This window comes from Podarcis vaucheri (genome assembly GCF_965113315.1).
Source record: "Podarcis vaucheri genome assembly, chromosome: W".
Classification (NCBI taxonomy): domain Eukaryota; kingdom Metazoa; phylum Chordata; class Lepidosauria; order Squamata; family Lacertidae; genus Podarcis; species Podarcis vaucheri.
Window position 1 is genome coordinate 8573054 of NC_138757.1, and position 23919 is coordinate 8596972.

General features: G+C 48.7%; 1 protein-coding gene and 1 long non-coding RNA gene across 3 annotated transcripts in view; one reads left to right on the forward strand and one right to left on the reverse strand.

Moving 5' to 3' along the window:
* The window catches only part of LOC309523341, a 708831-nt gene that overhangs the window by 635087 nt on the left and 49825 nt on the right, over nt 1–23919 (forward strand). The window lies entirely within an intron of this gene.
* LOC309523301 (cullin-4B) overlaps nt 1–23919 on the reverse strand; it is a 236591-nt gene that overhangs the window by 9516 nt on the left and 203156 nt on the right. For both annotated transcript variants that reach the window (XM_082207090.1, XM_082207089.1), the window contains exons 16-17: nt 21316–21421; nt 21070–21242 (exon numbers count right to left, since the gene is read on the reverse strand). In XM_082207090.1, coding sequence (XP_082063216.1) covers nt 21070–21242; nt 21316–21421 — 279 coding nt within the window. The remainder of the gene's footprint in view (nt 1–21069; nt 21243–21315; nt 21422–23919) is intronic.

Below are 23919 nucleotides of genomic sequence, written 5' to 3' on the forward strand. Positions count from 1 at the left end.
TGGTACCTGTGAAAAACCTCTGGCAACCAATCTGGCTTTGTGTCTGACAACCTTGCCATTCTGGTCTGTCTTGGCCTTGAAGACCCATTTGCTGCCAACCAGTCTCATTCCTGGGACTACCGGTACCAGCTCCCAAGTTTGGTTCCTATTCAAGGAATCAACTTCAGCCTTCATGGCATTAAGCCAAGGCTCAGCATCTTTAGAGGTTAACTCCTGAACCTCTTTGAAGCTTGAAGGTTCCCACACCTTCTCTGAGCTACTAAGAACAGCAGTTGCCGTCTTAGCAAACTCATCAGCAAATCTCTTTGGAGGTTTGCCTTTTGTGGCCCTTTCAGATCTGCGTACTATACGCAAGTCTTCTTCACTCATCTCCTCCTTCTTAGGAGAAAAGTGACCAATGGTGAACAGTGGTTCTTCCAGTTCATTGTCAGACGGGAAGCCCAAAGCAGGACATGAGCACAACAGCCCTCTACCATTCAGAGCCCTCTACTGGTATTCAGAGGCATACTGCCTATGCTACTGGAAGTAGTACATAGTTCTCATGCCATTGACAGTAGCCACTGGCAACCTTAGCCTCCATAAATTTTCTAATCCCCCTTTAAAGCCATCCAACTTGGTGACTTACCATTACATTGATTCAAAAGGCGTTTTACAGTTTTATGACCTTTATACCTTTTTAATGCTGTACTGTTTAATTGTAAGCTGTCTTGAAAAGAAATTTCATTTAAAAGCAAGATTAAAAAAGATTTCCATAAAAGAAAGTCATTTTGGGGTCAATGGGAAGGCTACACATTTTACAATGTGTAAGGTCAGATCACTTCCTGGTGCAACTGGACATCTCAGAGACTCTTCCCCTCTGCAGGGAGGTGGAACCTATTCGGATGTTCCGCCCCCGCCACTTAATGGATCCAAATAGCTTCCAGACAGTGGTAGGGGATGTTTTATCCCATGTTGATGGCCTTTCAGCTGATTTCCTGGTGACCTGCTGGAATGCAGAGTTAACCAGGGCTATTGACTGTCTGGTTCCGAAGCGCCCTCTCCGATTGCATGGAGCCCGGACAGCCCTGTTGTTTCCCACAGAGCTGAGGGCGATAAAACAATCATTCAGACAGCTAGAGTACCGGTGGCGGAAAACTCATTCTGAATCAGACCGGACACAGGTTAGAGCTCAACACTGAGCCTACCAAGTGGTGATGGTGACGGCGAATAGGACCTTCTTCACCTCCTCTATTGCATCTGCAGAAAACAGCAGCAGGAGACTCTTTCAGGTGGTTCACAGTCTAATGAAACCACCTTCGTCATCAGGCCAGGTAGGGAACCCAGGATCTCCTGCAATGCTTTTGCAAAGTTTTTTGCAGATAAAGTCGCTCAGATTCGGAAGGAGGCAGACTCCACCGTGGAAGCAAGGCCGAGGTGGGAGAGTGCTGGAGTCCTGTCTAGTCATATTATATGGGAACAATTCCAATCTGTTACCTCCAAGGATGTGGACAGGCTGCTTGGACGACTGAAACCAACCACCTGTCTTCTTGATCCTTGCCCATCCTGGCTCATAAAAGCAAGCCAGGAAGGGCTGGGTGATGGGCTCTGTGGGGTGGTGAATGCTTCCCTCTGCGAGGGAGCCTTCCCAGACCCGCTGAAAGAGGTGGCCATTAAACCACTTCTTAAAAAAACATCTTTAGGCCCGGCCAATATGGCCAACTATTGCCCAGTCTCAAATCTTCCATTCTTGGGCAAGGTGATTGAGCGGGTGGTTGCTAAACAACTCCAAGCATGCCTGGAGGATGCAGACCATTTGGATCCCTTCCAGTCGGAATTCAGGCCCCATCATGGGACTGAAGCTGCCTGGGTCACTCTGGTTGAGGATCTCCTGTGGGCTAGGGACAAAGTTGAAAGCTGTTTCCTAGTTCTGCTGGATCTCTCAACAGCCTTTGATACCATCGACCATAACATCCTTCTGGACCATCTAGAGGGGCTGGGAGCAGTGGTTCTGCTCCTTTCTCCTGGGCCGTGTCCAGAAAGTGGTGTTGCGGGATGAGTGATCAGACCCCTGGGCTCTCACTTGTGGGGTGCCTCAGGGTTCCATCCTCTCCCCCATGCTTTTTAATATCTATATGAAGCTGCGGGGAGAGATCATCAGGGGGTTTGGGCTGGGTGTTCATCAGTACACAGATGATACCCAGCTCTACCTCTCTTTCAAATCAGAACCAGTGAAGGCGGTGAAGGTTCTGTGTGAGTGCCTGGAGGCGGTTGGAGGATGGATAGCGGCTAACAGATTGAGGATGAATCCTGAAAAGAAAGAAGTACTGTTTTGGGGGGACAGGGGGCGGGTGGGTGTGGGGGACTCCCTGGTCCTGCATGGGGTGACTGTGCCCCTGAAATACCAGGTACACAGCCTGGGAGTCATTTTGGACTCACAGCTGTCCATGGAGGTGCAGGTCAATTCTGTGTCCAGGGCAATTGTCTACCAGCTCCATCTGGTATGCAGGCCGAGACCCTACCTGTCCACAGACTGTCTCGCCAGAGAGCTGCCTGCTCTAGTTATCTCCCGCTTGGACTACTGCAATGCGCTCTACATGGGGCTACCTTTGAAGGTGACTTGGAAACTGCAATTAATCCAGAATGCTGCAGCTAGACTGGTGACTGGGTGTGGCCGCCGGGACCATATAACACCGTTCCTGAGAGACCTGCATTGGATCCCAGTACATTTCCGAGCACAATTCAAAGTGCTGATGCTGACCTTTAAAGCCCTAAATGGCCTCAGCCCAGTATACGTTTTTCCTTCTGCAGTGTTGGATGGCAGGTTGAGAGGAGTTCCCTACCAGGACAGACTTTGCTCGTGTGCCCAAGACATCAGTTCTATAAAACATATTTTGCTGCTGTCAGGGGCTCAGGAACAGAGGCACAGGGGAGGAAGGAAATGGAGAGCGAAGGGGAAGAATCTGAGGGCAGCGTAGGGGAGTATGACAGTGACCCGAGAGATTCCGTGAGCTTCTCCAGCGGATCGGAAGATTCCCAGAAGGAGGCGCCGATGGTCAGGGCAAGGGGGGTCCCAGGGGGGACGCACCAGAAACAAGGGGCCAGCGGGGACTCCCAAAGCAGCAGCGGGAGATCAGGACCAGCTTCCCCACCAGAGCGTAGTGGGGGGGAAGAGTCCCATGTGTCAGGGCCAGCGTCTCCTCCAGCAGGGAGAGAAGATGAGTCAGGGCTGACCACGCCTCTATCGGAGAGTGGGGGAACGGAGGGGAGGTCAGGTCCAGCTAGCCCCCCCCCCCCGAAGGGGGAAGCAGTGACAGGAGCAGTGTAAGGGTCAGGAGGAAGGTTGCCGGCTGGGCGCGCGCGCCAAGTTCAAATGTACAGGCGTGTGAGACAGCAGAAAACCCAGATTGGGAACCAGGTCCTAAAGCCCGCCGGAGGCAGGGGGAAGATTCAGGGGACTCAGCGTCAGAAGAGTCTAGGAGCGGCAAGACACCAGCGGACGGGCGGAACCAGAGGAGGAAAGAGCAAAGGAAGAGGTGGAGCAAGGCCAGAGTCTTAAACTGGTGTCTGGGGGGAGGAGATTCAGATGGAGCTTCAGCGGTCTAGAGTTTCAGACGTAGAGCTGCGCGCTGCGGCTGAGAAAGCATGTTGGTATTAAAGGGTTAAGAAGCTCTAATCAGGACGCTCTAATCACTGAGCAGCTGGAGGTCGTTAGGATTCCAGGAATGTGAGTTTGTATAAATAGTCAACTCACTCGTGTGTTTGCCCTTTTCCCCCTTCTTTTTCTTTTGGGGCGTGTTTGCTGAAATGTGTGATTCTTCACCAGGGTTTTTGTTTTGTGTAAATAAACCTTTTATTTGAGTTCCAAACCGCTTGCTCCAAGATTCCTTTATTGAAAAGATGCTGACTCTCCAGCCCTTCTTGAGCCGCTGTGCGAAAAGCTCTGCTGTAATGGGACACTGTCGCATCGGAAGCGCACTGGACATCTGATTGTTGTTGTTGTTTAGTCGTTTAGTCGTGTCCGACTCTTCGTGACCCCATGGACCAGAGCACGCCAGGCACTTCTGTCCTCCACTGCCTCCCGCAGTTTGATCAAACTCATGCTAGTAGCTTCAAGAACACCATCCAACCATCTCATTCTCTGTCGTCCCCTTCTCCTTGTGCCCTCCATCTTTCCCAACATCAGGGTCTTTTCCAGGGAGTCCTCTCTTCTCATGAGGTGGCCAAAGTATTGGAGCCTCAGCTTCACGATCTGTCCTTCCAGTGAGCACTCAGGGCTGATTTCCTTCAGAATGGAGAGGTTTGATCTTCTTGCAGTCCATGGGACTCTCAAGAGTCTCCTCCAGCACCATAATTCAAAAGCATCAATTCTTCGGCGATCAGCCTTCTTTATGGTCCAGCTCTCACTTCCATACATCACTACTGGGAAAACCATGGCTTTTACTATACGGACCTTTGTTGGCAAGGTGATGTCTCTGCTTTTTAAGATACAGTCTAGGTTTGCCATCGCCTTTCTCCCAAGGAGCAGGCGTCTTTTAATTTCGTGACTGCTGTCACCATCTGCACTGATCATGGAGCCCAAGAAAGTAAAATCTCTCACTGCCTCCATTTCTTCCCCATCTATTTGCCAGGAGGTGATGGGCCCAGTGGCCATGATCTTCGTTTTTTTGATGTTGAGCTTCAGACCATATTTTGCGCTCTCCTCTTTCACCCTCATTAAAAGGTTCTTTAATTCCTCTTCACTTTCTGCCATCAAGGTTGTGTCATCTGCATATCTGAGGTTGTTGATATTTCTTCCGGCAATCTTAATTGCGGCTTGGGATTCATCCAGCCCAGCCTTTCGCATGATGAATTCTGCATATAAGTTAAATAAGCAGGGAGACAATATACAGCCTTGCCGTACTCCTTTCCCAATTTGGAACCAATCAGTTGTTCCATATCCAGTTCTAACTGTAGCTTCTTGTCCCACATAGAGATTTCGCAGGAGACAGATGAGGTGATCAGGCACTCCCATTTCTTTAAGAACTTGCCATAGTTTGCTGTGGTCAACACAGTCAAAGGCTTTTGCATAGTCAATGAAGCAGAAGTAGATGTCTTTCTGGAACTCTCTAGCTTTCTCCATAATCCAGCGCATGTTTGCAATTTGGTCTCTGGTTCCTCTGCCTCTTCTAAATCCAGCTTGCACTTCTGGGAGTTCTCGGTCCACATACTGCTTGAGCCTTCCTTGTAGAATTTTAAGCATAACCTTGCTAGCATGTGAAATGAGTGAAATTGTGCGGTAGTTGGAGCATTCTTTGGCACTGCCTTTCTTTGGGATTGGAATGTAGACTGATCTTCTCCAATCCTCTGGCCACTGCTGAGTTTTCCAAACTTGCTGGCATATTGAGTGTAGCACCTTAACAGCATCATCTTTTAAAATTTTAAACAGTTCAGCTGGAATACCATCACTTCCACTGGCCTTGTTATTTGCAGTGCTTTCTAAGGCCCATTTGACTTCACTCTCCAGGATGTCTGGCTCAAGGTCAGCAACCACACTACCTGGGGTGTACGAGACATCCATATCTTTCTGGTATAATTCCTCTGTGTATTCTTGCCACCTCTTCTTGATGTCTTCTGCTTCAGTTAGATCTTTACCACTTTTGTCCTTTATTATGGTAATCTTGGACATCTGATTAGCATTAAACTAATTAAAGTTTAATGGGACAGGTTATGGCTGTTTGTACGTCAAGAAGGAGATAAGGAGTGCAGTTAAGAGTGATTTATGCAAGGACTGGAGCGAAGACAGAAGCGGTTGCCGACAACGAAAGCCTTCAAAGCAGCTTGAGTCCTGCAACGTGCCTAGGAAAAGTTTTAAAGAGGCACTGCGCAGTTTGTACTCGCTGGAAGACGTCTTATTCCTCGAGGGGCCACCTCAGCAGCTGGGAGACGGTCTACAGGTCTGTGAGTATCGTTCCTAAGCCCCAGGGAGGATGGCAGAGTCCCAGGAAAGTTTTACTGTCCCCTTTACGCGACTCAATGGGAAAAATTGGCAAGATTGGAAGGCTAGAGTAAGGGTTTGGTTGCAAGCAAAAGAGTTGTGGGGTTGTACTGAAGCACCGCCTTTACAGGCAGCTGCAGACACGTCTGCAGAAGACAAAGCAGCAGCGGCAGCTTCTCAGAAACGCGACAGGAAAGCCCAAGGTCTACTAGTTTTGGCAGTGGGACCAGAGCAAATGCCTTATGTTTCTGAGTTAAAGAACACGCATGAGGTCTGGACGGTTCTGCAGCAGTTAAATTCCAGAAACACTGCGGGGGCCAAGATCCATGCTACAAGATGTTTGTTTGATTTACGTCTCCAACCGGGAGCGTGTGTGAAAGAACATATTGCCAAAATGGTGTCTGCCTTTAATCAACTAAGACAGCTGGGCATTCCTTTCTCTATGGAGCAGCAGTCATACATTTTGTTGTCCTCTCTTGATAAAAGCTATGAGACTCTAGCTTTAACTTTGGAAGCTATGCCTTCATTAACCCTTGAATACATTTCTTCGCGACTTGCTGATGAACAGGATAAAAGGCAAAGAGAAAGAGGTTTGTCTTCAAAGGGGAGTTGTGCTGTGCCTAAGAGTGGGGATGCTGAGTTTGAGAACACAGTAAATGCTTTTGCAGCTAGACGCTGTTTTCGCTGTGGTTCCTCTTCCCATTTAATCAGGAATTGTACACGTGAACCTGGTCAAGACAGCACCAAGGCCGTTGCCCCTAGTTACCAGACAAGGAGTTCCAGGGGACGTCGAAGAAGAGGAGGAGGTCGTGGCTACTCCCACAGCACACAGCACATGGCTTCAGCAACGGCGTTGATGCAAGGGCGTGGCCAAGGCAGCAATCTACGCTGGTTGATCGACAGTGGTGCATCTCATCACCTGGTGGCGCCATCTAGTGTCCGTTTGCAGAATTGCAGACATTTGCAAACCCTTAAAGTTGTGACAATGGCAGATTCAACTAAACGTTCCTTAGAGACTGTAGGCACAGTGTTTTTGAAGTGTTTGCAAACAGAAATTGATGCATACGTGCTAAAGGGAATGAAGGGGTGTATTTTGTCTGTGTCAGAACTTGATAGAAATGGGTTTAAAACTGTGTTTGAAAATGGGGTTTGCACTATTTCAAAGAATAACGTATCTCTTTTGCAGGTGGAATGCAGAGATGGGTTATATTATTTTGAGACAAGTCCAGATGAAGTTGAACAGGTTCATGCTGGTTGTGTGAACTCACCTACCCATAATTCTTGTGTTCATTTATGGCATCGCCGTTTGGGACATATTAATTTTCAGTATGTTAAAAGACAACCTGAATTATCAGAAGGGTGCAAATTGAACAAATGTACTAAGTATTTGGATTGTACTGCATGCAAAAGGGCGAAGGTTCATAGATGCAGCTATCCCAGTTCAAATAGGAAATCTGACAAAGTATTCCAACTTGTGCATATGGACCTATGTGGCCCAATGCCTGTTGCTAGCATGGGAGGTTCGAGGTATGCACTGTGTCTCTCAGATGACAAAACAAAGGTTACATGGTTTTTTCCTCTCAAAACAAAAGCAGATGCTGCAGAAAGTTAAAAATTGGGTTCATGCAGTAGAACTTGAATTCGGTACTAGAGTACTTGCTTTTCAGACAGACAGAGGGTCAGAATTTACCGGGTCTGTGTTGCAGAATTTCTTTAAGAAAAAGGGAATTAAGCATCGTCTGTCTACACCTTATTCCCCCCAAGAAGGAGGCGTGGCCGAACGTAAAAACAGGGTTCTGCAAGAGTTGGCAAACTCTATGTTGTTTGATGCTAAACTTCCTCAAAGTTACTGGGCGGAAGCCTGGCAGACGGCTACTCATGTTCTGAACCGAGTATATAATTCGGTAATTGATACTACGCCATATTTTGCTTTATATGGGAAGAAGCCCAAAGTTAAAGAAGCCTATGTACTCGTCCCAAAAGCGTTAAGGAAAAAGGGAAGTCCAAGGGCTAGGAAACTCATCTTTTGTGGGTACGAACCACATGCCAAATCTTGGAGGTTTGTGAACCCAGATGGGGATACTACAAGAGTGGTCCTCAGTAGGAGCGCTGAATTTTGTGAGCAATCCGGATGGACTCACTTACATGCTAACCCTGACATTTTGAGAGATGATTTAGGCATTTATGCTAAGAAAGAAAGTCCAGAGGGTGATGAGCCAGAAGGGGATGGTGCACATGGTCCAGATGCAGATTCTGACCAGGCACAAGGTTCTTCTCCTAAGGAAGAAAAGCCAGAATCTAAGAGTGTTCCAACATCGCCAGTCGTTAGGCCTAGCAGACAGCAAAAGCGAAGCAGGTCGCCTGCAACACCAAGCCCAAGGGAGATATCTAAACGGAGGTCTTTATCCCTAGGGGCACGTCCAGACATAAAGTCTGAGACAGATTCTGACAGCCAACGGTCAGAGGGGGCACAAGAGGAGCAATTGCGCAGGTCAAAACGTGCCACAAAGGGCAAGCCGCCAGAGCGGTTTAAGGTGACAAGTGTATACGTAAATATGGCACAGTGTGAGCCAGATAGCTATGTAGAGGTACAACAGCTTCCAAGCTCAGAAGCCGCAAAGTGGCAGGAAGCAATGGAAAAAGAGATGGCTTCAATGAAGTCTCTCGGTGTGTTTACAAGTACAGAGCTTCCAGAAGGCCAACAAACTGTAGGTTGTCGATGGGTATATCGTTTAAAGCCCACAACTACTGAGGAGTTGCAATATAAAGCCCGACTAGTTGCAAAAGGGTTTTCGCAGCGCAAAGGAGTTCACTATTCTCAAATTTATGCCCCTACTTCAAGATTGGAGTCATTAAGAATGCTTTTAGCCTCTTCAGCTAAGAAGGGAAATAAGCTGTTTCATTTTGATGTCAATGTGGCTTATTTAAATGCAGACTTACAGGAGGAAGTCTATATGACGCCACCACCAGGTTTTGAAGGAGACAAGCCAAATCAGGTCTGGCGCCTACACAAATCCATTTATGGGTTGAAACAGTCCGCCCGTAATTGGAATTCCTGCTTAAACGATGCTCTAGAGAGCATGGGGTTCAGAAAGAGCGCAGCAGATGCGTGTCTTTATCTAAAAGGCTCAGGATGTGAACAAGAAGCAGTTTTGATATTTGTTGACGATTTATTATACAGTGGAAAGGACGATAAATTTGCACAACGATTTGCCACAAAGCTTGGAGAAAGGTTTCAGATAAAATCACTAGGCAATGTATCTGTTTATCTAGGAGTTAAAATACAGCAAGATGAAGATGGGAACTATTGGCTCAGCCAAGAAGCTAAGATCCAGCAGTTGCTGGAAAGGTTTAAAATGGACAACTGTGCTGGTGTTAAAACCCCAATGGAGTTAAGTTACACAAAGGATGCTCAAACTGAGCAACAGGCAGAGTTCTGTAATCCCGGGGTTTACCAGTCAGCGATAGGCAGTCTACTCCACATTGCACAGTGGACTCGGCCCGATATAACATATGCTGTCAACATGCTGTGTAGACAAGCTGAAAAACCGTCAATGCTTGCTTGGCAAGGAGTAAAAAGAGTTTTAAGGTATCTCCAAACTACCAAAAGGTTTCGCTTAAAACTATCAGCAGAGGGCAGCACACAACTTGAATGTTGGGCCGACAGCAGTTGGGCAGATGCTGGACCAGATAGAAAATCAGTGTCAGGAATGGCGATAAAATTTGGAAATGCACTAATTGGTTGGAGATCAAGAAAACAATCACTTATAGCTTTAAGTTCAACTGAATCTGAGTTCAATGCATTATCAGATGTATGTAGAGAACTGGAATTTTATAAGCAACTGGTACAAGAATTGTTTGGAGAATGTTCCCTACCTATCAGAGTGTGGGAAGACAATCAACCTTGTATTAAACTAGCTAAATCAGGTCAATTCAAGGCACACACAAAACATTTGGATATCCGTTATCAAAATGTATGCCAAAGTGTAAAACAAGGTTTAATTGAACTAAAGTATTGTCCAAGCCAAGAAAATCTCGCAGACGGTTTTACAAAAGCTTTGAGTCCGCAATCTCATAAATGTTTCTGTTCAGGTTTAAATTTGAATTAAGGTTGGTACAGCTCAGTGTTACGAGCGAGAGGGGGTGTTGGTATTAAAGGGTTAAGAAGCTCTAATCAGGACGCTCTAATCACTGAGCAGCTGGAGGTCGTTAGGATTCCAGGAATGTGAGTTTGTATAAATAGTCAACTCACTCGTGTGTTTGCCCTTTTCCCCCTTCTTTTTCTTTTGGGGCGTGTTTGCTGAAATGTGTGATTCTTCACCAGGGTTTTTGTTTTGTGTAAATAAACCTTTTATTTGAGTTCCAAACCGCTTGCTCCAAGATTCCTTTATTGAAAAGATGCTGACTCTCCAGCCCTTCTTGAGCCGCTGTGCGAAAAGCTCTGCTGTAATGGGACACTGTCGCATCGGAAGCGCACTGGACATCTGATTAGCATTAAACTAATTAAAGTTTAATGGGACAAAGCAGAACTGAACTTCAATAAAGACTTTTGTATATAACAACGTACCGGCGTTGGTCCTTTGTGAGCTGGGACCTCGGGCAGCTCTGACAGTACGCTCCGTCTCACAATTATAGAATTGAACCCTCGCAGCGTGAGTTGGCGCAGCAGGGGGCAAAACTCGGTGTTTTGCGAGCTCACGAAGATAGGCAAAGATGACTACAGAGGAGAAAGTGACAGAACTGCAAGAAGCAGTCACGAGGCTTTACGCAGAAGTAACAGCATCCAGAAAGAGAGAAGAAGAAGCAGTAGCGCTCTGCCGGGATCTGCAAACCAGGTGGGAACGTTTGGGCAAAGAGACCCAAGCCGGAGGGAGTTGGCCTCGGGAAGAGGGGGGGGCAGCATCGTAGCCCACTTTGACGGGAACCTGCAGCAGTATCCTAACTTCAGAGCAGACATAGTTTTCGCGCTCAATTTGCTTCGGAAAGACTTTAGAGATGAGGAGGAGAAAGTAGGCTTCATAATAACTCATCTGCATGGGGAAGCTAAATCGTGGCTGAGCAATTTATGGCGCGAAAATGATCCCGCCCTCCAAGATTCAAAAGCATTTATCAAGGCTATGGACGATTGTTTTAAATCAACGGTTGATGTGGATGTGGCCAGGAGGGAAATGCACGGGCTGAAGCAGGGCAAAGCCACTGTGAGACAATATCACTCCCGCTTTTTTGCGTTAGTAAATGTGCTGGGCTGGGAGAAGGAGTCCGCTGCCGTAAGGGATCTGTTCTGGGAGGGACTAAATGGGGCCGTGAAAGATGAGCTGGCGAGGGGGGAAAGACCTAACAGTACCACAGAAGTCGTCCAGAGAGCGCTGGCGATAGGGGTGCGCCTGGAAGAACGCCCTTGGAGCAGGGATGAGGGACGTATGGCACACACACCAGCCAGAACAACTCCCTTCCTACCCAGAGAGACCGGGCGCGCGCAATCCACGCCTCCACTGGGGGGGGGGGGAGAAGAGCCGATGGAGATAGGTGGTGCCAGAGCTCAGACAGCGACCAGAACCCAAACACCAGGAGCAGTGTCCCCAGAGGATCCAGAGGCACACTGCAGCCTCAGCAACAGTAAGGGGAGCAGTTCAGCAGGGGGAACAGCTGCAGGGAAACGACGAAGCCTGGTTGGAGGCAGAGGCACTGGGGCCCAGCCAGGCGAGTCAGTGAAGCAGTCCCCAGAGATTTTACAGCCCATGTTGGGAAAAAGCACCAAGGCAAAAGCCAGCTCCAGATGGCTGGAATGCAAAACAGGATGTTATGTTTTGCAGATGTACTGCTGGGGAAAAGGTGGAGCCTATTCTCTGTACTGAGCACCGGATGTTAGCTCAGAATGTCATCTGACCTGTGCTGGAAGTACAGGGGAGGAGTGGTGTCTCTTCTGATGGAGTCTGAAGGGAGCAGTCGCATTTCTATGTACTGCTGAGTGACAGGAATAAAACATGTAAAAAGGACTCCTGTCTGTCTCATTTCCCCTCCCTGGGGGAATGCAGGGAGGGAGAGAAGATCAGAGAAGCAGAGGGTGTGTTCTTTCTCACGACTAATGAGAAGAATCGCCGGGTTTGTTTACCTAGCCTGCCGGGGGTCGCAGACGGATGGTAAACACAGTATCTCGCTCAATTGCCTCGGGGGAGGCCAGGTACCTCTGCCTGTGAGCCAAGATACTAACATATGGCAGCCTTCGGATGGTTGCGATTCATCGAACATCTGCATGAGAGGCTGGTGGATTGTCCTCCTCTGCTCCAAGGGAGAAGGCAAGCGTCTGAAAGAAGCCAGAGGCTGAACAGACCCAGAGGAAAGTGTTTCCAAGCAACGGAGATCAAGGTATGCTGCTGCATTTCGGGCTAAAAGTGTGAACGCAGGTTGATTAATTCCCTGGTTCACGGGAGCTGCGTTTAAAAAACAAAAGCTCCGGAAGGAGAGGCCTGCAGCTCAAAGCTGAAGCCTGCATTCCACAAATTCTTGTGGTTAAGATAAGAAGTCCTGAATGCACTCTTGCGTGGAAAGTTACTGGCAAAGGGGCTGGACTGTGAGTGTAAGCCTGGGAAAAGCAAAACAAAGCCACAGAGTGTTTTGGCTACAAGTTTACGTGCTCTTGGAGGGACTTTCATAGCAGCCAGAGTTTAGCTGCCAGGTGCAAAGAGCGTAAACAACTTGCAGTTTGCCTGCCTGAGAAAGAAAAAAACAACTGTTGGATTTTACAGCTTGTTTGAGAGTGTGAGCTAGAGGCTTGGCTACAAGATGGATGCCAAGAAAGGGGGAGCTCTGCCTTGCCCACCTCCCCTAAATAATGACAATTATTCATCTTGGTCTATAAAGATGAAGGCCCTGCTGCATAACCAGAGGCTTTTTGATGTAATTGAAAACCCTATCCCTGCAGCACCAACCGGAGGTTGGGAGTCACGAAACGTGAGGGCCAGGACTGCTATAATTCTGTGTGTCTCAGACCAGCAGCTTGTGCATATCCAGCATTTAGAAAATGCGAAAGAGGTTTGGGACACGCTGCGTACAACACATCAGAGAGATGCTGGTTCTTCAGCGTTGTTGTATTTTGAGAAGTTAACCAATCTGAGACTAGCGCCTGATGGAGATGTTCAAGCGCACCTGACAGAAATGAAGTTTCTGCGTCAACAGATGGTGGAACGCAATTTCCGTCTTCAGGAGGAAGTGTTTTGCTTCATGATGATAAACAGCCTTAATCGCACCTACAAGGTTGTTGCCAGTCAGCTTGGTTCCCTACCGGCCGCGCAGCTAACGGCGGAGAGGGTGTGTGCTGTGGTCCTGAACGAACACGACAGACTTGCTGCACTGGAAGTGAAGGACAGGGGGAGGGAAGAACAGAGTTCGAATCTTCCCACTGCTGAATCTACTGGAGAGCATGGTGTAGCATTGAGCGCTGTCCGATGCTACAATTGTGGACAGACTGGGCATCTACAGCGGAACTGTAGAAAGCCACGCCAGTCAAAAGGAGCGAAGAGCAGCTCTACGAAGCCTGAGGCGTCAGGCAAAAGCCGTTCCAAGTACCAGGTGAAACCTGCAAAGGCTATGATGGCGAAAGGAACCACGCCAGATGTTGGGAACGCCTTTATAATCGACACTGGATGTACAAAACATTTATGCCCACACAGACAACTGTTTTCGACGTTGAAGAAGCAAAGCTTCACTGTGAAACAGGCCAACGGTCAGGAGTTGGAAGCGACTGGAATTGGGACTGTGTATCTTGAGAGTCTGAACTTGACTATAAGTGATGTTTACCTGGTTCCAGAACTGAGATTTAATCTGCTGAGTGTGTCGCAGATTGCAAAGAAAGGACTGAAACTGTCCTATGATGCTAAAAGCTGCAAGATCTACAAAGATGGAGAACTGTTTCTTACTGCCAGAGAGAAAGATGGACTGTATTTGTTGACTTTTGATCAAAGTGATTACATGAAATGTAATTCTTCTGATTCTAACGTAATCTCTCTTGCAGGTGTGACCAAGAGCGCCCGGAAGGTGCCGAAGGTCGACAGAGCGTTTCAGCGGGTGTATACTGATGTGATTGGTCCTCTAGAACCATCTAGAGGCAGTGCAAAATATTACCTTTTGTGTGTTGATTGTTTTACTAATTATTCTTGGGTTTATTTGATGGAGAAACCGCAAGAAACTTTAGAGAAGTTTCAGGAGTTTTGTGACAAGGTTAAAAATATGCATGATGCTAACATTGATTGTCTTTTCACAGATGACAAGCAAATTTTTCTGTTACAGAAGTTTCAGAAGTTCCTGGATGGAAAAGGGATAGACCACAAAGTTGCTGTTTCGACCGAAGCGTGGAACAGGGGGGTCTGTGTGAGGGTGAACAAAGAATTGCAAAAGGGGATGCATGCGCAATTGTTGAGTTCACATTTGCCACATGAATATTGGGCCGAATCTCTAGCGTCCTATCTTCATGTGTGGCTGAGAAAGGTCTCAACAGAGTTGGGATGTTCTCCTTTTGAGAAGCTGTTCAATAGAAAACCTTCTGTTGCCTATTTCAAGGTTTTCGGGTCTCATGTGAGAACAGAAGCTCCAGGTGGAGTAAAGAATGCCAAAGGCATTTTTGTGGGTTATGAAAAGGGTCTCTACAGAGTAATTTTGTCTGAATCTGGTCAGGTGATTCTCACAAAGTTCCTAGAGAGTGCTCCTGAACAAGAGCGGGTTGTAATACAAACATTTCCCACAGGAAACGATTCAGATGATGATGATGATTTTTCTGATGTCACAGATTACAGTGGTGATGATGACAGTGATAGCTCAGAGAGTTCAGTTGTAACAGTCATCGAGAGGAAATCTCACACAATGGATAGACCTTCACAGGTGAAGGAAGAACCACTGTTTGCCATTGCTACTGGTTCTCAACAGAGTCCAGAGGTTGAACCAGTGAGCAGAGAGGATCAGAACCTCATACGCAGGTCGGAGAGAGTAACAAAGGGTGTACCACCAAAGAGGTACTCAAAAGAGTTTGCTAACTTAGCTGTTGCATGTGTTGCTATTGTTAACAACTCAAAGCAGGTTAAAGCAGTGTCTAAGTCAGAGACAAAGACACAACAGAGAGTAGCAAGCCAAGGTAATGCAGAAGCACTCATTCCTTGGAAGCCAGACAACCAGAGAGGTACACTGGTGAAACCAGTGGTGGGGAGTTCCAAGGGTGGAACTGAAACAACAGGGGACTGTTATATGTATAACAACTGTTTGTTCTCTTCTCTGGATCATGTTTTGCCTATTGATGCTTTTGGGGGAGGATGTTGGGGAAAAGCACCAAGGCAAAAGCCAGCTCCAGATGGCTGGAATGCAAAACAGGATGTTATGTTTTGCAGATGTACTGCTGGGGAAAAGGTGGAGCCTATTCTCTGTACTGAGCACCGGATGTTAGCTCAGAGTGTCATCTGACCTGTGCTGGAAGTACAGGGGAGGAGTGGTGTCTCTTCTGATGGAGTCTGAAGGGAGCAGTCGCATTTCTATGTACTGCTGAGTGACAGGAATAAAACATGTAAAAAGGACTCCTGTCTGTCTCATTTCCCCTCCCTGGGGGAATGCAGGGAGGGAGAGAAGATCAGAGAAGCAGAGGGTGTGTTCTTTCTCACGACTAATGAGAAGAATCGCCGGGTTTGTTTACCTAGCCTGCCGGGGGTCGCAGACGGATGGTAAACACAGTACCTCGCTCAATTGCCTCGGGGGAGGCCAGGTACCTCTGCCTGTGAGCCAAGATACTAACAGCCCACAGACCCCCTCCCACCCAAACCAGTGGTGCAACTCACCGCATCGCTCCAGCTGCCCAATGGACTCGCCCTGGAAGTCCCTATTACCATTGACTCTGGTAGTAATGCAGACTTTGTAGGAGTGGACTTCATCAGGCAACATCGCATAGCGCTCCTACCGGCCACGATGCCCCTAAACGTCGTCACGGTCGATGGCAGAGAGCTACTGGGAGGACAGGTGGTACAGCAAACACCACCTATGGTAATGCAAATTGGAACTCACCGCGAAGTCATCAGCTTCAACGTCACCCACCTGTCGGACACGCCCATAGTATTGGGCATGAGTTGGCTGGATAGACACAGCCCGGCTTTAGCATGGTACCAGCGGCAATTAACCTTCTGCTCCTCCTACTGCGCAGAACACTGCATCCGGACCAGCCAGGAAGAGGAGGGACAAGAGGATGAACCACAGCTACACCTAGGCATGGTGCAAGCAGTACCCAACAAGTACAAGGCGTTTTTGGAGGTCTTCTGTGAGAAGGAAGCGGACAAGCTGCCTCCCCACCGACCCTACGACTGCATGATTGACCTCCTGCCGGGGGCGATGCTGCCGACTGGGAAACTGTATTCCATGTCGGAAGACGAACTGCAAGAACTCAGGGAGTTCATAGATCACAACTTGAAGCGGGGATTCATCCAAGAATCCAAAGCAGTGGGGGGCAGTCCCGTGTTTTTCGTGAAGAAGAAAGACACGCCCCAACGGAGGCTGGTAGTTGATTACAGAATCATCAATTCCAGGACAAAGCCCACAGCATTCCCCATGCCCAAGATCGACGACCTGCTCGCGACGGTGAGGAAGGGACGAATCTTCACCAAGTTGGATCTACGAGGGGCGTACAACCTTATACGCATGCGGGAGGGCGATGAGTGGAAGACGGCCATGTTTACGCCTTTAGGCACCTATGAATATCGAGTTATGCCGTTTGGTCTGCAAAATGGCTCCCATTGTTTCCAAGCCTTCATGCACCACGTGTTAGCGGGACTCCTCTACAAGAAGTGCGTATGCTTCCTAGACGACATCCTGATCTTCTCGGAATCGCAGGAGGCTCACGAGGGAGACGTTAAGGAGTTCCTGCAGAGACTACGGGAGCACAGACTTTACGCCAAACTGGAGAAGTGCCAGTTTGACATGACGGAGGTGGATTTCCTGGGCTACAAGCTGTCCGACAAGGGACTCGCCATGGACAGCACCAAGGTCCGCTCGGTGTTGGACGGGAAGAGCCCGCGCAATCGGAAGGAGGTCCAGAAGTTCGTCGGTTTCGCCAACTTTTATCGCAAGTTCATCAAGGGGTTCGCGAAGGAGACGGCGGCCATCACGGACACCCTCAGCTCCAAGAGGAAGAAGTTCACCTGGACGGACCAGGCGGAGCAGTCCTTTCGGAGACTCAAGCATCTTCGCGTCCGAAGAACAGCTGCTACACGTAAACCCCAGCAAACCAATGAGGGTTAAAACGGACGCCTCGGACAGAGCGGTGGGGGCGGTCCTGTTGCAGCAAGATCCGCAAGGGAACTGGAGGCCCTGCGCATTCTACTCCAGGAAACTCAGCAAGTCGGAACAGAACTACACCATCTGGGACAGGGAGTTGCTGGCCATTCATGCAGCCTTCAAGGCGTGGCGGCACTTCCTCATCGGAGCCAGACACACAGTGCAGGTCCGCACGGACCATAAGAACCTGGAGTACTGGCGCCCGGCGCGGTTCCTGAACCAGAGACACATACGCTGGGTGGAGTTCTTTGCGGATTTCGACTTCCGGATAGAATACATCCCGGGAGACAACAACGTCATGGCGGATGCACTATCCAGGAAACCGCAGTATCTCGAGGAAGCGGCACCGGTGGCGGCCAAACATATTTTCGCACCGAAAGCGTGGGCGTGCGCTTCAGTCACCGTGGAACTGGACGCGGTGCGTCGCGCGCTGCAGACGGATTCGTTCGCACAATCCAAGATGGAGGAGGTGCGAAGAGGCACAGCGAAGGACAATGAGTTCCAGATACGCGACGGACTGCTCCTCTGCAAAGGGGCTCTCTACGTGCCGGGAGACGACCTCCGCGCTTAAGTCCTGCAGCAGTTACACGACGCGCCCAGCGCTGGGCACTTCGGCAAGGACAAGACGGTGGAATTAGTAGCCAGAGACTTTTGGTGGCCCAAGATGAGGGGAGAAGTCGCGGATTACGTCTCTAGGTGTGACACATGCCAAAGGGCCAAACCAGTACACAGGAAGCCGGTGGGACTGCTGGAACCGCTACAGACGCCGCTCGAACCGTGGGAGAAAGTGGCCCTGGACTTTGTCACAGATCTGCCCAGCTCGCGAGGCAAAACAGCGGTACTCGTGGTCGTAGACCTGTTCACCAAGATGGCGGACTTCATTCCTTGCGCGAAGCTGGCCACAGCGGAACAGACCGCCAAGCTGTTCATAGACCACGTGTTCAAAGTTCACGGCTTACTGCGGTCCATCCTGTCCGACCGGGGTCGCCAATTCATCTCGAGCTTCTGGCAGAAGCTACTGGGCATCCTGAACGTCAAGATCAACTTAGCGTCGGCACAACACCCGCAGACCAACGGACAAGCGGAGAGGGTCAACGCCATCATGCAGCAGTACCTGAGATGCTACGCGAATCAACAGCCCTCGACCTGGGAGGACTACCTACCGCTGGCCGAGTTTGCCTACAACAACACGAAGCACGGGTCTACAGGGGTGACACCGTTCTTCGCCAACAATGGGCGGCATCCCAGAACCTTCCCGGGGTTAGAGACGAAGGGGGAGGGGGAGCCACGGGGAGCAGAGCACTTGGCAGCAGAGTTACAGGAGGTCCACGAGCAACTCCGAAGGACCTTGGAACTAGCAAAGCACGCCTACAAAATGCAGGCAGACAGGCACAGGAGAGTAGGGGAAGACATCCAGTTGGGGGACTGGGTCTGGTTAGCAGCCCAGGCAGTGCCGGCCAGAACGTTAGCTAAGAAGAAACTCAGACACAAGCAGCTAGGGCCTTACCAAGTCGAAGCACAAATCAACCCAGTGGCCTTCCGGTTGACACTCCCGGAGGGCTCCAGAATGCACCCGGTCTTTCATAGGTCAGTGCTCACACCCTACAAGGAACCCCACAGGTTTCAGGCGCCAGGGAACGCACCAGACCCACTCAGAAAATCGCCAACAGGGGAGGAGTCACCGAGGGCGGCGCCACTCAACGAGGTCACGGAGATTTTAGACTCGAGATGGGGGGAAGAGGGAGTTGAATATCTCCTCGCCAGGGAAGGTACCCTGGCCAGCGCCAACAGGTGGGTACCGTACTATGCCGTGGAGGAGCACTACCTCAAAGACGAGTTCCATGCACTCTTCCCACACAGACCTATGCCGGCAGATAATTTCGACGACTGTCTTTTCACACCCACACTTTCAGCCAGCACGTTCCAGGGGTTCTCATCAGCTGAGGAAACGGCGCCAGAAACAAGCTCCCCAGAGGGATCACTTTCGGGGTTTGTCACAGACCGCTCCTATTGGTGGGACGATCAACCGGAGGTGGGGTGGAGCAGGGAACTGCTGAGGGGGCCCTTACACGCAACATCACCCGAGGTAACAGGGGGAGGGAAGGACATGGATGTGTTGGGGGAGGATCCTGGGTTCGAGCACGAATGCAGAGAGATGGAAGCAGAGGAGATCGACGTCGACAAGCCCATTACGGGCTGGCCGGATCCAGCTGGCCGGCTGCACACCAGGGGGAAAGAACGGTATCCTGCACTCACCCCCACAGCAATGGAGCACCCGGACCCGCACCCGAAGAGGGGGAGGGGGGCTTCGAGGGGGGATGGATGTCAGGGGCTCAGGAACAGAGGCACAGGGGAGGAAGGAAATGGAGAGCGAAGGGGAAGAATCTGAGGGCAGCGTAGGGGAGTATGACAGTGACCCGGGAGATTCCATGAGCTTCTTCAGCAGATCGGAAGATTCCCAGAAGGAGGCGCCGATGGTCAGGGCAAGGGGGGTCCCAGGGGGGACGCACCAGAAACAAGGATCCAGCGGGGACTCCCAAAGCAGCAGCGGGAGATCAGGACCAGCTTCCCCACCAGAGCGTAGTGGGGGGGAAGAGTCCCATGTGTCAGGGCCAGCGTCTCCTCCAGCAGGGAGAGAAGATGAGTCAGGGCTGACCACGCCTCTATTGGAGAGTGGGGGAACGGAGGGGAGGTCAGGTCCAGCTAGCCCCCCCGAAGGGGGAAGCAGTGACAGGAGCAGTGTAACGGTCAGGAGGAAGGTTGCTGGCTGGGCGCGCGCGCCAAGTTCGAATGTACAGGCGTGTGAGACAGCAGAAAACCTGGATTGGGAACCAGGTCCTAAAGCCCGCCGGAGGCAGGGGGAAGACTCAGGGGACTCAGCGTCAGAAGAGTCTAGGAAGGGCGAGACCCCTGCTGACAGGCGGACCCAGAGGAGGAGAGAGCAGAGGAAGAGGTGGAGCAAGGCCAGAGTCTTAAACTGGTGTCTGGGGGGAGGAGATTCAGACGGAGCTTCAGCGGTCTAGAGTTTCAGACGTAGAGCTGCGCGCTGCGGCTGTGAAAGCAGAACTGAACTTCAATAAAGACTTTTGTATATAACAACGTACCGGCGTTGGTCCTTTGTGAGCTGGGACCTCGGGCAGCTCTGACAGCTGCACTGTGCGAAATACAAGCAATCCAGGGCTGAATTGATATTACCCTTGCTGGTACCTTTCCCGGGAAAATCAGAGGCTCACTATGTCAGGTTCCTATTGGAAGACCGGACATACGCTAGAACATTAGCAGTGGCAAAGTTTTTATCGGTGGTTGCAAGAACCAATGATCCCTAACTTTAAGTCTGAACAAAATGCTTGTTTAACCTGGAGGTAGGCTGTCTGAATTGTGTATTGCTTTGTAATGATTTGTTGGGTCTCTGGACTGTAATAAAGATTGATTGATTGATTGACAACAATAAGCTACAGCTAACAAGTCACCCAGCATGCAACTCCTAGCCATAAAAACCTGAACCACTAAGCATGCAATGTAAATAGATACTTAACCAAAAGCTAGGGATATAAAAATCTAATTTAATGTAGAAAACAGCTCATGTTTCTTATAATGAGACAAGTACAAGTGTCTTGATGTCCCAATCTCAGGAAGAGAGGTTTTTGTAACCCATGCCCCTGGCATATAAAATGGCTCAGGATGACTCAAGCAGTATAAATTGAAAACTGGAGCCAAAATAATTGCCACTGAATGGCTTCTGGGTGATTCAGGGCACTGCCCAGGCACTCAGAAAATATACGACAGTAATCTGAAGGGGAAAAAGAACCAGAGACCGTTTCTTTCATCTGGATCTGATTGATTTTTATCCTGAATAGCTTATGTCTGAAGTCATCATTGCAAATAAATTTATCGCCATCTTCCACATCTTTGCCTCTGGGGCTTTTTGTTAGCACTCTGGCCTTGCCGCAGGCTAATGACTGGAGGGTTCGTCGAAGGTCTCCATCCTCTAAAACAGAAAGAGATGGTTTAGTTTTTTAGCCACTAGCACTCAGAAGCCACAAGGAACATCCAATACGGACCTATTCCAGTAGCTTGTTTTATCTCCTCTAAACTGAATTCTTCACCTTCGTTAAACATAAGCAGCACTAAAGTCTGGAACAATGAGACCTGTAGCTCTTTTTTGCCCTGTCAGGAACAAAAAAAAGTGATAAAAACACTTCTGCATTTACTTATAAAATGTAAATAATTTGTTTAACAATAGTTCTAGATCCATGCACAGGGAGGTCCTACACTTTGCAGTTATTTAACATTCATTCCATATAAAAGGAAATAATATCCATATGATAGCTGTGTTATCTTTATAGCAGAGTGCTTATACCTTAGGAAGACACTATGTGTAATCATGTTTGCCTTTTTAAACTACAGTTAAGAACTATATCTGAAACACTTCAACCACAGTTTAGCATTGGCCATGAATTTAACCACAGTTAAATCTACATTGAGCAAACCCTTGTTAGGGTTATTATATGACATAATAGGCATCACTGAAACCTGGTGGGATAAGTCCCACGATTGGAATGTAATAATGGGGGGATACAATCTATTTCAGAGAAACAGACCAGACAAGAAAGGAGGAGGAGTGGCGTTATATGTCAGGGATGTGTACACCTGTGAAGAGATCCAAGATTTAGATCCTCAAAGCCAAAGTGAGAGCATTTGGGTCAAAATTAAGGGAGAGAAGAATAACAGAGACCTCATTGTGGGAGTTTACTATAGATCCCCAAGCCAAACGGAGGACATAGATGATGCCTTCCTGGAACAGATGGCCAAGCATGCAAAAGGAAGGGAGATAGTAGTAATGGGGGACTTCAATTACCCGGATATTTGTTGGACATCAAACTCAGCCAAGAGCATAAGGTCAAACAGATTCCTCACTGGCCTTGCAGACAACTTCATTGTCCAGAAAGTGGGAGAAGCAACAAGAGGAACAGCCATTTTAGATCTGGTCCTAACCAATGTTGATGACCTGGTTAGTGGGGTAGAAGTGGAAGGATCATTAGGCGCGAGTGATCATGCTCTTCTGAAGTTTACTATACAGCGGAAAGGAGCAGCCAAGCATACTAGGACTCAATTTCTTGACTTTAAGAAAGCCGACTTCATAAAACTTAGGGAAGTGCTGGGTGAGATCCCATGGACAACAATACTAAAAGGAAAGGGAGTTCATGATGGCTGGGAGTTTGTTAAGAGGGAGATACTAAAAGCACAACGTCAGGCAATACCAATGAGACGGAAACATGGAAGGTGCCTAAAGAAGCCAGGGTGGCTATCTAAAGAACTTTTAACTGAATTAAGATTAAAAAAGGATGTGTACAAAAAATGGAAAAGGGGGGAAACCACCAAAGAGGAATTCAAACAAATAGCCAGCACGTGTAGACACAAAGTCAGAAAAGCTAAAGCACAGAATGAACTCAGGCTTGCTAGAGAGGTTAAAAGCAACAAAAAAGGCTTTTATGGGTATGTTTGTAGCAAAAGGAAGAACAAAGAAACAATGGGGTCACTCAGAGGAGAAGATGGTGAAATGCAAACAGGGGACACAGAAAGGGCTGAACTACTCAATGCCTTCTTTGCCTCAGTCTTCTCCGATAAAGAAAACAATGCCCGACCTGAAGAATTTGGAGCAAATGATTCAGCAAAGGAAACACAGCCCAGAATAACTAAGGAGATAGTACAAGAATACTTGGCTAGTTTAGATGTATTCAAGTCTCCAGGGCCAGATGAACTGCATCCAAGAGTATTAGTGTGGTGTAGTGGTTAGGAGCGGTAGTCACGTAATCTGGGAAACCGGGTTCGCGTCTCAGCTCCTCCACATGCAGCTGCTGGGTGACCTTGGGCCAGTCACACTTCTGTGAAGTCTCTCAGCCCCACTCACCTCACAGAGTGTTTGTTGTGGGGGAGGAAGGGAAAGGAGAATGTTAGCCGCTTTGAGACTCCTGAAGGGGAGTGAAAGGCGGGATATCAAATCCAAACTCTTCTTCTTCTTCTTCTTCTAAAAGAACTGGCAGATGTGATCTCAGAACCACTGGCAGTCATCTTTGAGAATTCCTGGAGAACAGGCGAAGTCCCGGCAGACTGGAGGAGGGCAAATGTTGTCCCTATTTTCAAAAAGGGGAAAAGAGAGGACCCAAATAATTACCGCCCAGTCAGTCTGACATCAATAGCAGGGAAGATTCTGGAGCAGATCATTAAGCAAACAGTCTGTGAGCACCTAGAAAGGAATGCTGTGATCACCAATAGTCAGCATGGATTTCTGAAAAATAAGTCATGTCAGACTAACCTGATCTCGTTTTTTGACAGAATTACAAGCCTGGTAGATGAAGGGAACGCAGTGGATGTAGCCTACCTTGATTTCAGCAAGGCATTTGACAAGGTGCCCCATGATATTCTTGTAAAGAAGCTGGTAAAATGTGGTCTTGACTATGCTACCACTCAGTGGATTTGTAACTGGCTGACTGACCGAACCCAAAGGGTGCTCATCAATGGTTCCTCTTCATCCTGGAGAAGAGTGACTAGTGGGGTGCCACAGGGTTCTGTCTTGGGCCCGGTCTTATTCAACATCTTTATCAACGACTTGGATGATGGACTCAAGGGCATCCTGATCAAATTTGCAGATGACACCAAACTGG